The sequence below is a fragment of the Apteryx rowi genome, unplaced genomic scaffold (assembly GCF_003343035.1).
Source record: "Apteryx rowi isolate R43461 unplaced genomic scaffold, aptRow1 scaffold_28, whole genome shotgun sequence".
NCBI classification, from domain to species: Eukaryota; Metazoa; Chordata; class Aves; order Apterygiformes; family Apterygidae; genus Apteryx; species Apteryx rowi.
The window spans coordinates 767,262-779,727 of NW_020449196.1; the positions used below are offsets into that span (position 1 = coordinate 767,262).

General features: G+C 39.3%; 1 protein-coding gene across 1 annotated transcript in view; it reads right to left on the bottom strand.

Annotated features, from left to right (window-relative positions):
• SLC6A2 (solute carrier family 6 member 2) overlaps positions 1-12,466 on the bottom strand; it is a 49,433-nt gene that overhangs the window by 30,364 nt on the left and 6,603 nt on the right. The window contains exons 3-4 of the mRNA XM_026068843.1: positions 1,438-1,576; positions 442-576 (exon numbers count right to left, since the gene is read on the bottom strand). Of these exons, the coding sequence (XP_025924628.1) occupies positions 442-576; positions 1,438-1,576 (274 nt within the window). The remainder of the gene's footprint in view (positions 1-441; positions 577-1,437; positions 1,577-12,466) is intronic.

Here is a 12,466-nt window from a genome sequence, read left to right on the forward strand (position 1 = left end):
GTTCAGATGATGTTGTTTTTATTTTATTTACTATGTTAACATTTAACCTTGTGATTCAAGAAGCAAAATCACCTTCTTGAGGGAATTYGTAGCTTTTTGAGAACTAATTTTTTGTATGACCCAATCTTCCTGTATAAAGGATATTGCAATCTACAGAGGGCACAGGCAAAGCATGTACTACTTAAGGGACTGCCAGACCTGAAACTGCCTTTAGACAGTTTCTAGTGACCAGAATAATTTGGATTCTGGTTGAGATATTCCTGTTGTCATCGTTATGAAGGTATTGGAAATTTAGCCTATCGGAGGAAGTGGAATTGTACTTGTACAAAAGCAAAAGCATGGCTATATCATTTCAGAACTTAGCTCTAATAGTTACAGTTTTAATAATAGATGGATCAGTTTTAATAATAACAGGGAATGAGAGCAGAAGAGTGCACTTACTGTGGCTTCTTTTAATCTTCTGAAATCTATGTGCAGGTATGCATTTATTCCATTGTATGCACCAGGCAAGGTTATGCCATGTATTAACAAGACAAATAGTACAACATAAGGCAAAGTGGCTGTTATCCACACAACCTGCAGACAACAGAGATCCCAAAAGTTAATCAGCTATTACAAAAATTTTAAGAACATGTGAAAAATACAACTGACACTTTCTTGGGTTCTATTCTGTTTTATGGAGAAGCTCTTGGTTTGTTTTTTATAGGCTGTCTCAAGGGAAAGTGCTGTTAAGTATTATGAAGAGTCCATATGTATGTATATGAATATCAGTAGGAGAAAATTTTGTCAAACAAGACTTGTTGGAGTGCTTATGCAGTACCAGCGTTCGTGTCTGACTGCTGATTAGCTGTTCAGCTGTGGGTTACTGAATAAGTGCAGTGTTTGCCTGATGTTAGGTGGTGATAATTCCATGAAAATGTACACAAAGCTCTCAAATGTATCCAACCCTAGACTTCCTGGTGAGGTGTTTTCTGAGGGATGTCAAAGAATAAGTGCAAATTACTTGCAAGGTTATCAGGTAGTTCTCTTGTCACAGCGTTATTTCTCATCACAACATTTTATATCATAAAAGCAAAGCATCTTAAGCCATCAAAACATTAGTAGACTTGTCTGAGAACAGGAAGCATGTGTCAGACTATTCAAAGTCTCTTCAGTATTTTCTGGATGAGACCACTAATGCTGAATTGAAAATACTACGCCAATAAAATTTCCAGTTTGAACATCACACAAACCAGACTTGTAGATAAAATAAAGGCTGAATCTGAAGTGTATATTCCATGCAGTAAAGTTCATATACAAAGGCCTCTCCCATGTTTTGGTCCCAGAGGGTCCCTCAGATGCAGTGATTTAGCTTTGATTAGTGATTTAGTGATTTAGCTTTCTAAAATTAGGAGACTTAATAAAGGAGTTGAGATAGAAGGAGAATATTAGCTCTACCTTTCCTGAAGTCTTCACGCCTTTCCACAGACTAAAGAAAAGAATGATCACCACCACCAAGAGGCAGAGGGACAGCTGCCAGCGCGGCAAGCCGAGGTCGTGGATGCCACGGCTTTCGTGCAGGTGCAGAACTCCTCGCCTGCGTACCAGACACACAGAAACAAAGCAAAGTCACGAGGGGAAAAAAGCTTTTATATCTCTCATTCTGCGGCCAGATAAAGGGATGCTGCGCTGCAGTACTGATGTCACTGGCAGTTAGTGAAATCAGTTTTGTGAAGCCACATACCGTGCTGCTTCCCGCAATGCCTTTCTGTTCTCAGTGGCCTGTCAGCGCCTGCTTAGTAGGTATCCTTGTCATAATGGTAGCGCTCTCTCTGCTCCTTCATTGRAAGTGTTTGGGGATTTTGGAAATGTCATTCATTGATTCCTGCTTGAACACTGAACAGATGCTCAGAGAGGCTACAGACTCTCCATCTCTGAAGAATTTAGAACTTGGCTAGTCAAGGTCCTGGGCAGACTGATTTACCTTTGAAGTTAGCCTTGCATTGAGTAAGGAATTGTAGGACCTTCAGAGAGCCTTTTCAACATAAATTGTTGTGTGATTCTAGATGCGCTGGCTGCTACCTGCTCCTCAGCAGGTTCCAAAGCTGCTGTGAATTTCTATTCGAATAGGCTATTGTGAGACTCCGAATGGGAAAAGGGCCTGCACAGGAAAGGCAACAGTGAGTGAATTTAAAATAGGTATAGTGCTCTGTGGTGCTCCCTGAGGTAAGGGAGAGGTAGTAGAAGAAATGCTGATGATGCTTACCAGGGTAGGTTAATTCTTTTGAGATCTATACAGTGGAATTAATTGAAGCATAGAAAAGGCTCTTTGTCCCCAAGACTTGTTACGCTTATGATTAGAGTTGTCAAAACACATTTCTGCATGCAACAGGGATATGGGCTAGCTATTATAATGGATCCCCCTTCCTTTAACTCAGTTCTAGGCAGTTGGAAGAGTCTGTTGCTGCTTTTTAAAATCTAAAGAATGCAGAAATGTTTTGTTGTACTTAACGCTGTATTTGCGAAGAAGAATGGCATTGCAGTTCTCCAGCTCCTCTGCACTGGTGGAGAACTGTGGAGCTAACTCCTGGTGGTGATACAGATCTACAGGCTGTTGGCTCAGGGATTCAAATTCTTTGTGTTTCAGTTCCCATCTAGATAAAATGGTCATAACCTTTTTGTCTCCTCCCTTTTCTCTCACCTTTATTTGCTATACACTGCTTGGGTAAAATAGAAAGTTGATCTCAATTGGCCTCTCTTAGCACTGTGATAGTACTAACAAAAGAAATCAGAATAAGCACTTTTCATTAGGGGATCTTGACATATTTTGTGAAGGAAATTGCATGTTGGAGAAATTGAAGTACAGAGTATTTGCCCATGGTTGCAGACATGTAGAGACTGAAGCCCAAGGCATCTAATTCCAGCCCCGTTCTCTGTCCATGCACAATCACTTACTAGATAGATGGTGCTTCATGGTTAACTTAAGTTCGTCTTATTGAACCAGAGTTGAATAAGCCCCAAGACAGATCAAACCTGTGTCAACTTAAATGGGTAAAACTGAAAAATGTCTCTGAATTATTTAAACTGTAGAAACATTCTGGGGGAAGAAAGACCTATTAGAACAAATCATCTAGTAATATGAAAGAGTTGCATACAATTCTCTTTTGATCCCTAAAGTATCAAGATATGATCAGCTAAGAAATAATTCTGCTTTGTAGTTTATAACATTTGATAAGAAATGCTATATTTTTGGACTGGTTCTATAATTTTAGCCCTGATTGGATAAAAGATACTTTTAGAAAGCAACCTTCTAAATTAAGCAGCTGATCTATTTTTGTTGCATTGTAAAGCTAATAACAAGTGAGGCATTAAAAGGGTAATGATTGTGTCTGTGGCATATATTCAAGAACCTTCCTGCTTAGAAATAATAAGGGGAGCTCAGTTCTCAACTATAAGCTGTAGAAACAATAAAGCATAGAGAGAGGCAGACTTCTTGGTATCTCATCTAAAAAAACCTATATCTGTAATTAAATGTAAGTTAATAAATAGGTGGGTCTCATTCAATATTTGCTTAAAGTGTAAATGGAATGAACATTTCTGCTGGTAGAGTATATTTGCGTTGGGATCCCAAGATGTAAAAGGATCTCGGGCACAAGGTATCTGATTCCACTCTAAACTAACCAGTTCAGGCAGTGATAACGGTGTAGCTGCAAAAGGTTTCCCAAACGTCAGAGCATTTCTCCAGGATCTTGGGAGGGATTTTACAGTCTGTGCTATTACAGTTACACTGCTATCACTCTCAGAGCTGGACATCGTAAAGAAGGTCCTTTGGATTACAAGGTATAGATGCACCCTCAGAAAAATTAAATTTGAACTTGCATTCTTTATGCCCATTTAAGTTTTTATTCTTCTTTGCCAAATATTCTTCTGGATTTGTAAGGAAGCCTGCTCCCTTGTGTGTTGGCTTTCCAAGAAGCAGCTGGCAATGGGTCTCACTGTTCCACTTGCCAGAACTGCCATTTCAGATGTGGGATTTCAGGGATTTTCAGGAGAATCTCCTGTCCAAGAGTTCTGTTAATCAGGGCAAGGGTTCATAAAATAGGAAGAGAAAAATACTTTTGTAACCAGTCAAAACAGCTGTACAGCTGAGCAGCTAAGCAAGGAAAACTTTAGAGACAGCTGCTGTTCATGAGCTCTCTAATCCCAAGGTGACTTTTGCTCCCCCCCCCCTTTTTTTTTTTAACCTTTTTTTTGCCCTTTTTTTTTGGTGATGTCTGAAGATAAGTCATAGGAGCTTTCTGAAACTTGTCTTTTTTGTGGGTTGCAGGGAAGTAGCTCATAAATGTCTGTTAGAGACTATATTAGTGTTCCTGCTGCACAACAAAGTGAAAGATCCAGTGCTAAGACTGGCATTTGGCCTAAGATGCACTGACATCTGAAGAGGTGGAGGGAAGCAGCTGGTAAAGTATTAGGTAGATTAAACCTTCTTGGCTTGAAGGATATAGGTCTGTTCTTTGAAAAATGGTCATTTTTTAGGGAAGAGGCAAATTTGAAAACCTAACGTTCATCATGTTCATCAAAGGTAGTCATTGTACATCAGTGATGCTGTTGCAGCATCAGTTAGCAGCTCCAGTTAACCCAGTTAGCAGCTTAATTACTTAGTTTCAGGAGCACCTGAGGGTGCTTTTACTCTATCTCTGTTAAGTGATAAGGGGCAGTGATAAATCCCTGAGTGGACCCTTTAGATTATAGATAGTCACTTCCCTTGTACTGGCTACAAAGAGAAGAAATGTGAAGTAAGAGATACTGCAGGATTCCCCATTCAAGAAGCTCGGAGGTCAAAGCACCTGAGTTCTCAGCCCTCTGATCTTACAGCAGTATAATGCAAACTGGCCAGCAACCATTCCTGGACTGAGGTTGCCCTTACTAACTGAAGAATTATCCCATTTCCCAAAATTGTACAGATGTGTACAAGTCATAGTCAAAATGGCATAAGCTTTACAGGTCAGTTGACTAGATATAACCTGGAACATTTATTTCAAAGTAGACCTGCTAATTTTTCTCAAACAYGTGAGTCAGGGAACCAGATGACATACAGCACCAACTTGTATCACAGTCTCTGTCTGTCAACTTCTTTTAAAGTGTGTCTAAACCTACTGAGAATGTCTAAGTAAAAGCTTCTGAAAGTCACTCTTATTTCAGAAATAGAGGTATTTGTCCAGTTCTACTAACAAAATAAACTGACATAATTGACAACTCTGAGTCATGGAGAAAGCCTGAAAGCAAAAATCAAAGGTTGTAAGACAACTGGAATTAGTATTTTGCCTGCAGACTATCATTATTGAAGAAAGAATGAAAGTAAATGAAAAATACATGCAAAAGGAAGAAGAAAATGTTACCCGAGGAGGGGGAAAAAAGGATTGAGAACAGACACTATTAGRTAGAGCTGATAAAGTAGAACAGGGACCTATTACATTATGCTGAGCAAAATACAAGAAGAGCTAATAAATCACTTCAGCTTTCTGATATTTTAGTCCGAGTTCTAGCAATATTTAGTTAGTAGAGCGCAAGCATCAAAGAACATGCATATGACTGTGTTTGTTCTTTTTTTTTCCCCCCACTATCCCACACTAGAGATAAGAAATTCACTTTTATCATGGATGTGTGCGAAGGAGCCTGATTTATGCAAAGACCACTTTCTGTGTAGGGGAGTGTGAATTACATCTGCAATGACTCTGTGACCCTTTTACACACCCAAGACTGTACATCACTATAAATATAGGTCCCAGGATTTTTTCTATCTATCTGCAGAAGGAGCAGGAATGAGAAGGGATTTCAGCTTGAGGTTGCGTTAAGAGATTCTGCTTTTTCTCTTTGGGAGACTTTATTCTAGTCCTCTTCTTTACTTTGCTCTCTGCTGCGAAGATTTCCCTAGTCACCCAATAGCCTTGGCACCAGTTTTTGCCTCCCTTCCACGCCACATTCAGCCAAAGGAAGGTAGTTCACCTCTCTTGAAACCAGCGGGCTGTTTGCTGTACCCCTGTCTCCTGTTTTGTCTTGGTGCAGCACTTGGGTCCTCTTCAATTTGATGTCAGTTCCCAAAGAGCCAACAGGAAGCCCAGCTGTTGGGCATTCCCAGATAACCCTGACTAAAGACACATTATTGAAGAGGCAATGCATGGCTGCTCGTGGGAATCAGGAGCTGAAGGGTCTAGTTGTAGCTCTTACAACGGGTAATGTGGAACAAATCACTGCTTCTTTCCTCAGCACACCCATCTACATAAAATGAGGATTATTATAATTCTTTGCTCTGTCTCCACTCTGAGCAATTGAGAATACATTCTTTATGGAAATGGTGAATATTTGAGTCTAAACAGGGAACCAAACCTAATGGAGGAAAAAAATGCTGAGGGTCTTGGTCTGAAAATTACTCCATATGTTCCATCCATAGGCAGAAAAGAGGAGATAAGAGTTTTGGGTGTAGAATTCTCTTGGATTTATTTCTCAGGCTGGTTCTTTCTAAGAAGCCTCTCATGTAATTCATGTCTAGCGAGATACGCAAGTCTGTATTTTGGAAATTTAGTAGGTTTTTGTACAAACAGGTCAAGTTAAATGTCTTAGAGTAGGCCTTGTTTTTTCCAATCCAAAGTCAATTATAATTTTAGGTTAAAATCCAAGTATTATTACATATCTGTGTAGCCTCATTATTATTATTATTWTTTTTTTAAAGGTAAAAGCTATTGGTCTAAATTTGTGGTGGTGAATAGAAGGGGGTGATCCATTAAAACAAGTTTTATGTGTTGGATCAGAATTGTTTAGATGGCAAAAATGTCATCAACTTACCAGCAAATTAAGATGTTAACAAATATATCTTATAGTCTGACAGACTGAGATCCTCATGACAGAAAGATTTTTATTAGAAACAAAATTATGTTTTTTAGTGTTTGAGAACATAATTTCTGAGTTCAGGGGTGTCTTCAAGAAATGACTGCTAGTACTCAATTTTTGAGGATAAAATTTCGACATTAAAATCTGCTCATGACAAGCAAATGCATGGAATATGGATTGTGACTTTGAAAAATAAGGTCTAAGGAGTTGGCCAAGTGCTTCTAAAAGTTAGTAGATGCTTCTGAGTGATCAAACCCAAATGCCTTTCATAGAATGAGTATCAGCAAAATTGGTAAGATATAAATAGATATAGTCCATGTCTGAGTCGTATTCCCTATTCTGGTAGTTTTTTATGACTTAAAGCTTAATGCAAATTGTAGATGGAAGATGCTGAAAGGACTGACACTATATACAGTGTGCAATCTATAGAAATTAAATTACATACTCGATTTAGAAGGCAATTTGAAACATGCTAATTGTGCTCGATTAGAAGGCTCTCCTACATGTATCTGTTGTTATATATTTGAGCAAGCGAGGTTCAGTCATTGCTGCCAGTTTTCTTCAGAGTATAAAATACAGTTGATTCTCATTTTGTCTATGGAAGATTATCTGGATTAAGCACCTGTGGATGGAGTTTGCCAAGCTCCAGGGATTATTAGTTCATATACAGTACTACTTAAATTCAGCCGTACTGTTTCCAGGGTAGTTTGGGTCCACAAGCTGCATAGCTGCATCTGAGCTGGGCAGAGCCTGTGTTACATACAAACTCTGTGGACCTGAGCTGACTCCATACAGACCTAACATCAGTGTCTCAGCACTATACTTCTGGAGCTAAATACCTCTAAAATATGCACTAAATATCTCTCCCACAACCCGGAGCACTGAGCAGCATGCTTCAGAAATAGCCCAGGGACTCTGCAGGAGCCAGCTTGTGTTCAGCTGGACCTATTCACTCCAGCTCTGTGCTGGACATGTCGCTGCATTGTGTTTCACCAACACCTTTGGGTTTTTTAGTTTCTCAAGAATTTCAGCTCCCTCTTGTGTTGGATAATGGAGCTATATAATGGACTTCAAGCTATATTTTGGGAATCACCTAACAAAAGATAATTTACAAGTGGCACTCTGGTTGACATATAATAGATCATTATTTAACCTGAATGAAACTATTTCTTTTTGAAGCAGGATAATCCAGAAATGATTCTCACTGAAGTCTTTACTCTGCTTAATTCTCTTATTTAATAGTGCTGATGTCCCTTCTTGTTTGTGCCTCCCTTCAGCACATTAATGTCTGCACAGCACTCTGAAAAAGAGGTTTTCAAAATCTGCCTTTACAGCCACTATCTTGAGATTTGCAGATAGAAAGGAAACAATTTGACCCTTCAGTTGCTCTAACCAATACTGAACTCACGAAAGACAAATTTGCTAGGAGAAAGTCAACTATAGGAATAGGCCCTTGCACCCCAAACTGAGGACTGCTGAAACACTAGCTCTGACATGACATCAGTACTCTCTCATAGAGAGCATTTGATGAAGGACAGGTGAGTCCAAATAGTGAGTCCAAATAGATGGTTGCTTGTTGTTTAATTATGCATGATACGTCTGCTGGCTTTGCCTTTAGCCGCATGTGCAGGTGGAGATGTTCCACAGAGAAAGGCTCTGCCTCTGATTGCCAAGATTTCAATCTAAGGTAACCTAGGGTAGATGCTGCAGCACTGACCTCAGCTGCTGTAATTGTTGCTCAGAGCCTCAGACCACTACCAAACTACACAGGACTCTATGTAAAGTTCAACAGTTTGAACTCTTCCTACAGGTTAATACAAAGCATGCCTATTGCGTGCAGTAAACATGTAACGTGCCTCTCCTGATATTTACAATATCTCATAAAAACCCTCTGGAAATTTAAGTTGGCAAAGTGGTTGTTCTTCTGCTCTTTTGGATTTGCTACACAAAGGCTTGTTATGGTTTAGGAATCATTTCCATAAAGTTGTCCAAAATCTGAGAACATTTGTAGACACTTGTATGGATTCACTTCCACGGTACTCACATTTAATTTCTTTTCTCTTTGTGTAAGTAAATGGTCAACAAATGTGAAGATGTGAACATACATGGAAAACAAATTTCGAAGCTGCCTATGTAAATATATGTGGAATAGCTGTTTTTATTTTGTGCACATGAATACTTGCACCAGAGATTTTTGTGCACTCAGTCAAAAAAGAGAAAGATTACTGTGGTATTAGGCCAATTCYAAAGAAGTCAGCACAGTCAAAAAGTAAACATACAATGCCCAGGGATGCGCATGTATAAGTCCCAGACCACAGCGTCATAAATGATGCACCCAAACATTTGCTAAATATGCCAGTGCAATTAATATATTTTTCATATCTGAAGCCATCTGCTCATGGCTATTCCAGTGGGATAATGTGACTGTAGATTGCCCAAATAAAGTATTTATTAATGTACCTGATTCTAAGCCCACTGAACTCAGTGCAGTTCTTCAGTTACTTTAGTAGATTTTCCAGTTTGAAGGTACAGAGCCTGGCTACAATTATGGTTAGTCTTTGCATGATCCCTAGGAGGCTAAACAGATGACTGCTACCTAACCTTAAACCTGGCAGAAACATCTGGCAACTCTTTCATTGCAATTAAGATTCAAAAGATGAGTAAGTCTAGAGGTTATTACTTTCTCATTGCTTACCAGAACTCTGATATTTGCATACAGGGTGAGGATGTTGCATGAAGAAATCTCTTTAAGAAGCTTACAGATAAGAGATCTATTCAATGGAAGCTTTTTGTCCAGGAAAGTGGAGAACTGCTGGTCATTTTTAACATGAGCTTAGTGTCTTGTCTTACCACATGTCATCAGTAGAATATAGGACTATCCATTCTCATGAGTCCTTGTTGTCTGATTTAGTTTTTACTTATAAGCAGAATTGTTTATGCTTACTTTTGAAAGTGCTCTGTCTTTTTGGAGAGGTTGCTTCACAGTCGTTTATATGAGGAAGAGTTGCTGCGTCGTCCTTTGGAGCACACAGTGTAGATTGCTGCATTTGACATGATACTGAACAACGTGGACCCTTTGTCTGGTCTGTGATGGTATTTTCTATGAAGACTTGTATGCCAAACCGGAAACTTGTTGGTTCATAAAAGTAACTTTTGCTTTATAGGACAAGGATTTTTGCAGAATATTGTTGCTTCACGCTCTTCTCAAATTCATGCTTATAAATACGGTAGATGTAGACTGCTGTGACTCAACATTGTCTTTATTCCATGGGCTTAGGCAGCTTTTTTACAATTACTTGTATCTGGGCAGTCTTGCCTTCACTGAATTGTGAATTCTGTGAATTTCCTTTACTGAATCTGGCATGAAAATTTCACTGTAAAAATGTGTTTTATTTCTTAGGCAGAAAGAACGGATTACAGCCCTGAGGGCTATGAGAAGAAAATAGCTGTAGCTATAGCTCAGTGCATTGTTGACAGTTTCACTAACTATTTTGTTTAAAAAGTTGCCAGAATTTGTTCATAGAGCAGATCATGCTTTTTACAGGAACAGTGCGTTATGAGAAGAATAGTGCTTTTGTTCCTCCAAATTGGTATTTTTGATTGTCAGCCTAAATGAAAGCAAGATGGTAACAAACTCTTCCCAGGCACAAGACCTGAGAGAGCAAATATAAATTATGTCCATATTCAGATGAAATATTTAAATAGGAATGATAGAATAGGTATGGGAACTTTTCTTCCAGTGATGCATTTCTGTTCTTCTCAAAAATGTGTTTTTTGGTGAATCATTTTAACATATATTGAATGACTAGGAGGTCATTTGCATTCTGTGTGGTTAATTCCAACCCCCTAGGAAGTAATTGAAGTACTGCGTGTCTCCAGAGCAATGTGGAATTCACATTTGATTCCTAACTGGATTTCTCTTATGACTTACTATTTCTAGAAGAAGAGCACCAGTTGCTATCAGCTTTTGGAGTTCTTTCTTTGCTAACTTTTCAGTGTATAAATATTTTATAACTGATTTCAACCCTCCCTAATGAAGTATTGTAGAGGGCCCACTCTCCTGTATTCCTGTTGCGAGCAACTCTCCCGTTGACGTCAATGGGATCTTGGCCTGAATTGAGCCTGAAGGACGGCAACCAGACTTATTAAAATGAAGAATTCTAGAATAGTGTAGAAACACTTCAACTCAAATTATTGCCCAACTCTTCAGGCTTTAAACCAACAGCCAAATATGTTTCTGAGTCCCTCTGTCGGTGTCTTGGCATGGGAATTACAGTCTGAAGTGATTTCTTCCAAGTCTGAGAGGCTTAGAGATTTCTTTGCTGCTGCCACTCCCCCGCTTCCCCCCCCGGACAGCTGGAAGATTTGGCCTACATTCTCAGTAAGGTTTCCCATCTCTTTCTCTCTCTCTCTCTCTCTCTCTCTCTCTCTCTCTCTCTCTCTCTCTCTCTCTCTCAGTGGTGAAAATCATTATGCTTCTGTTGAACTTAGTGGTACCTTTCCTTGAAGTACTAGGTAAAATAAAGGTCAGAGTACTCTCACCTATTCCTACAGTTTATCCCTGTGCTGGCGGAGGTCGAGTTGGAGAGTCAGCCCTGGCAGCTGCATCGATGAAGGAAAACACCTACTCTAAATCAGTGTCCAGAGCAGCTTTGTGTGAAGGAGACTTGTCCCAAAGAGGAAAGGACTGATAGCTGTTTCTTTTTTTTTCTTCAGTGTAACCACAGCAGCAGTCAGCCTCTGGCCTGTTTTGGAGGTATCTCTTTTCACTTATTTTCCCAAAACAAAATAGATATTTAGTGTTTCTGTTCTCCCTCCTTAGAGTTCAGCCTGCCCACCAGAAGGCAAAAGTTCTCATGTGTTCTTGATGTCAATACCCAGCCTAGAGAACCATGTTCAAGCTATACCACTTCCCGTGAAGTTGTGATGCTGCAGACCTATAAATCTTTGCTTGGGCTTTTGGCATCCTTAACACATTCCGTGCAGTTTTCCATAAGCTGCAGTGCATCCCATCAACACAGAGCAGCACAGTCCTGTTATGCTGGTCACTATGGCTGAAAACATAGCCATAAATACTCCAGACTGGATGGTCTTCTGTATACCTTTTTAGTACTGAGGAGAATAATGGAACTTATTTTCACCTCCACTGACAAAATTACTGCTTTGYTGAAATAATAAAGCCTACTCCCTTTCCGTGGTATTTTTGCAATATGCACCAATGCTACTGCTGTTTTTTGATCCCTGTTTTAATAACCTTGATCATCATACATCATTGCCTAAGTGCAGAGGCAAGGCTTCTACTGAAGTTTTACAGTGCCATCGTTTGTCATGATTTCTTTATGGTGTAAAAGTAGTTGCTCTATTTGCCTTTCTCTATATAACTAATCAAAACTCAAAATCTGAAATTTGTCATATTAAATCTGTTGCCTGAAAAGTAATTTTCTTTTACTGCTTGTATAACACAACACTGGGTAGCAGGACAAATCTTGAGAAAGTAAACATGATCAAATAACTTGGAAACAAGCATCTTCATGATGATGTTATTTCAGCAGTCTGACTCTTGTATCTCGTCTTACTGAGGGAAGGACCAGTTATTCAG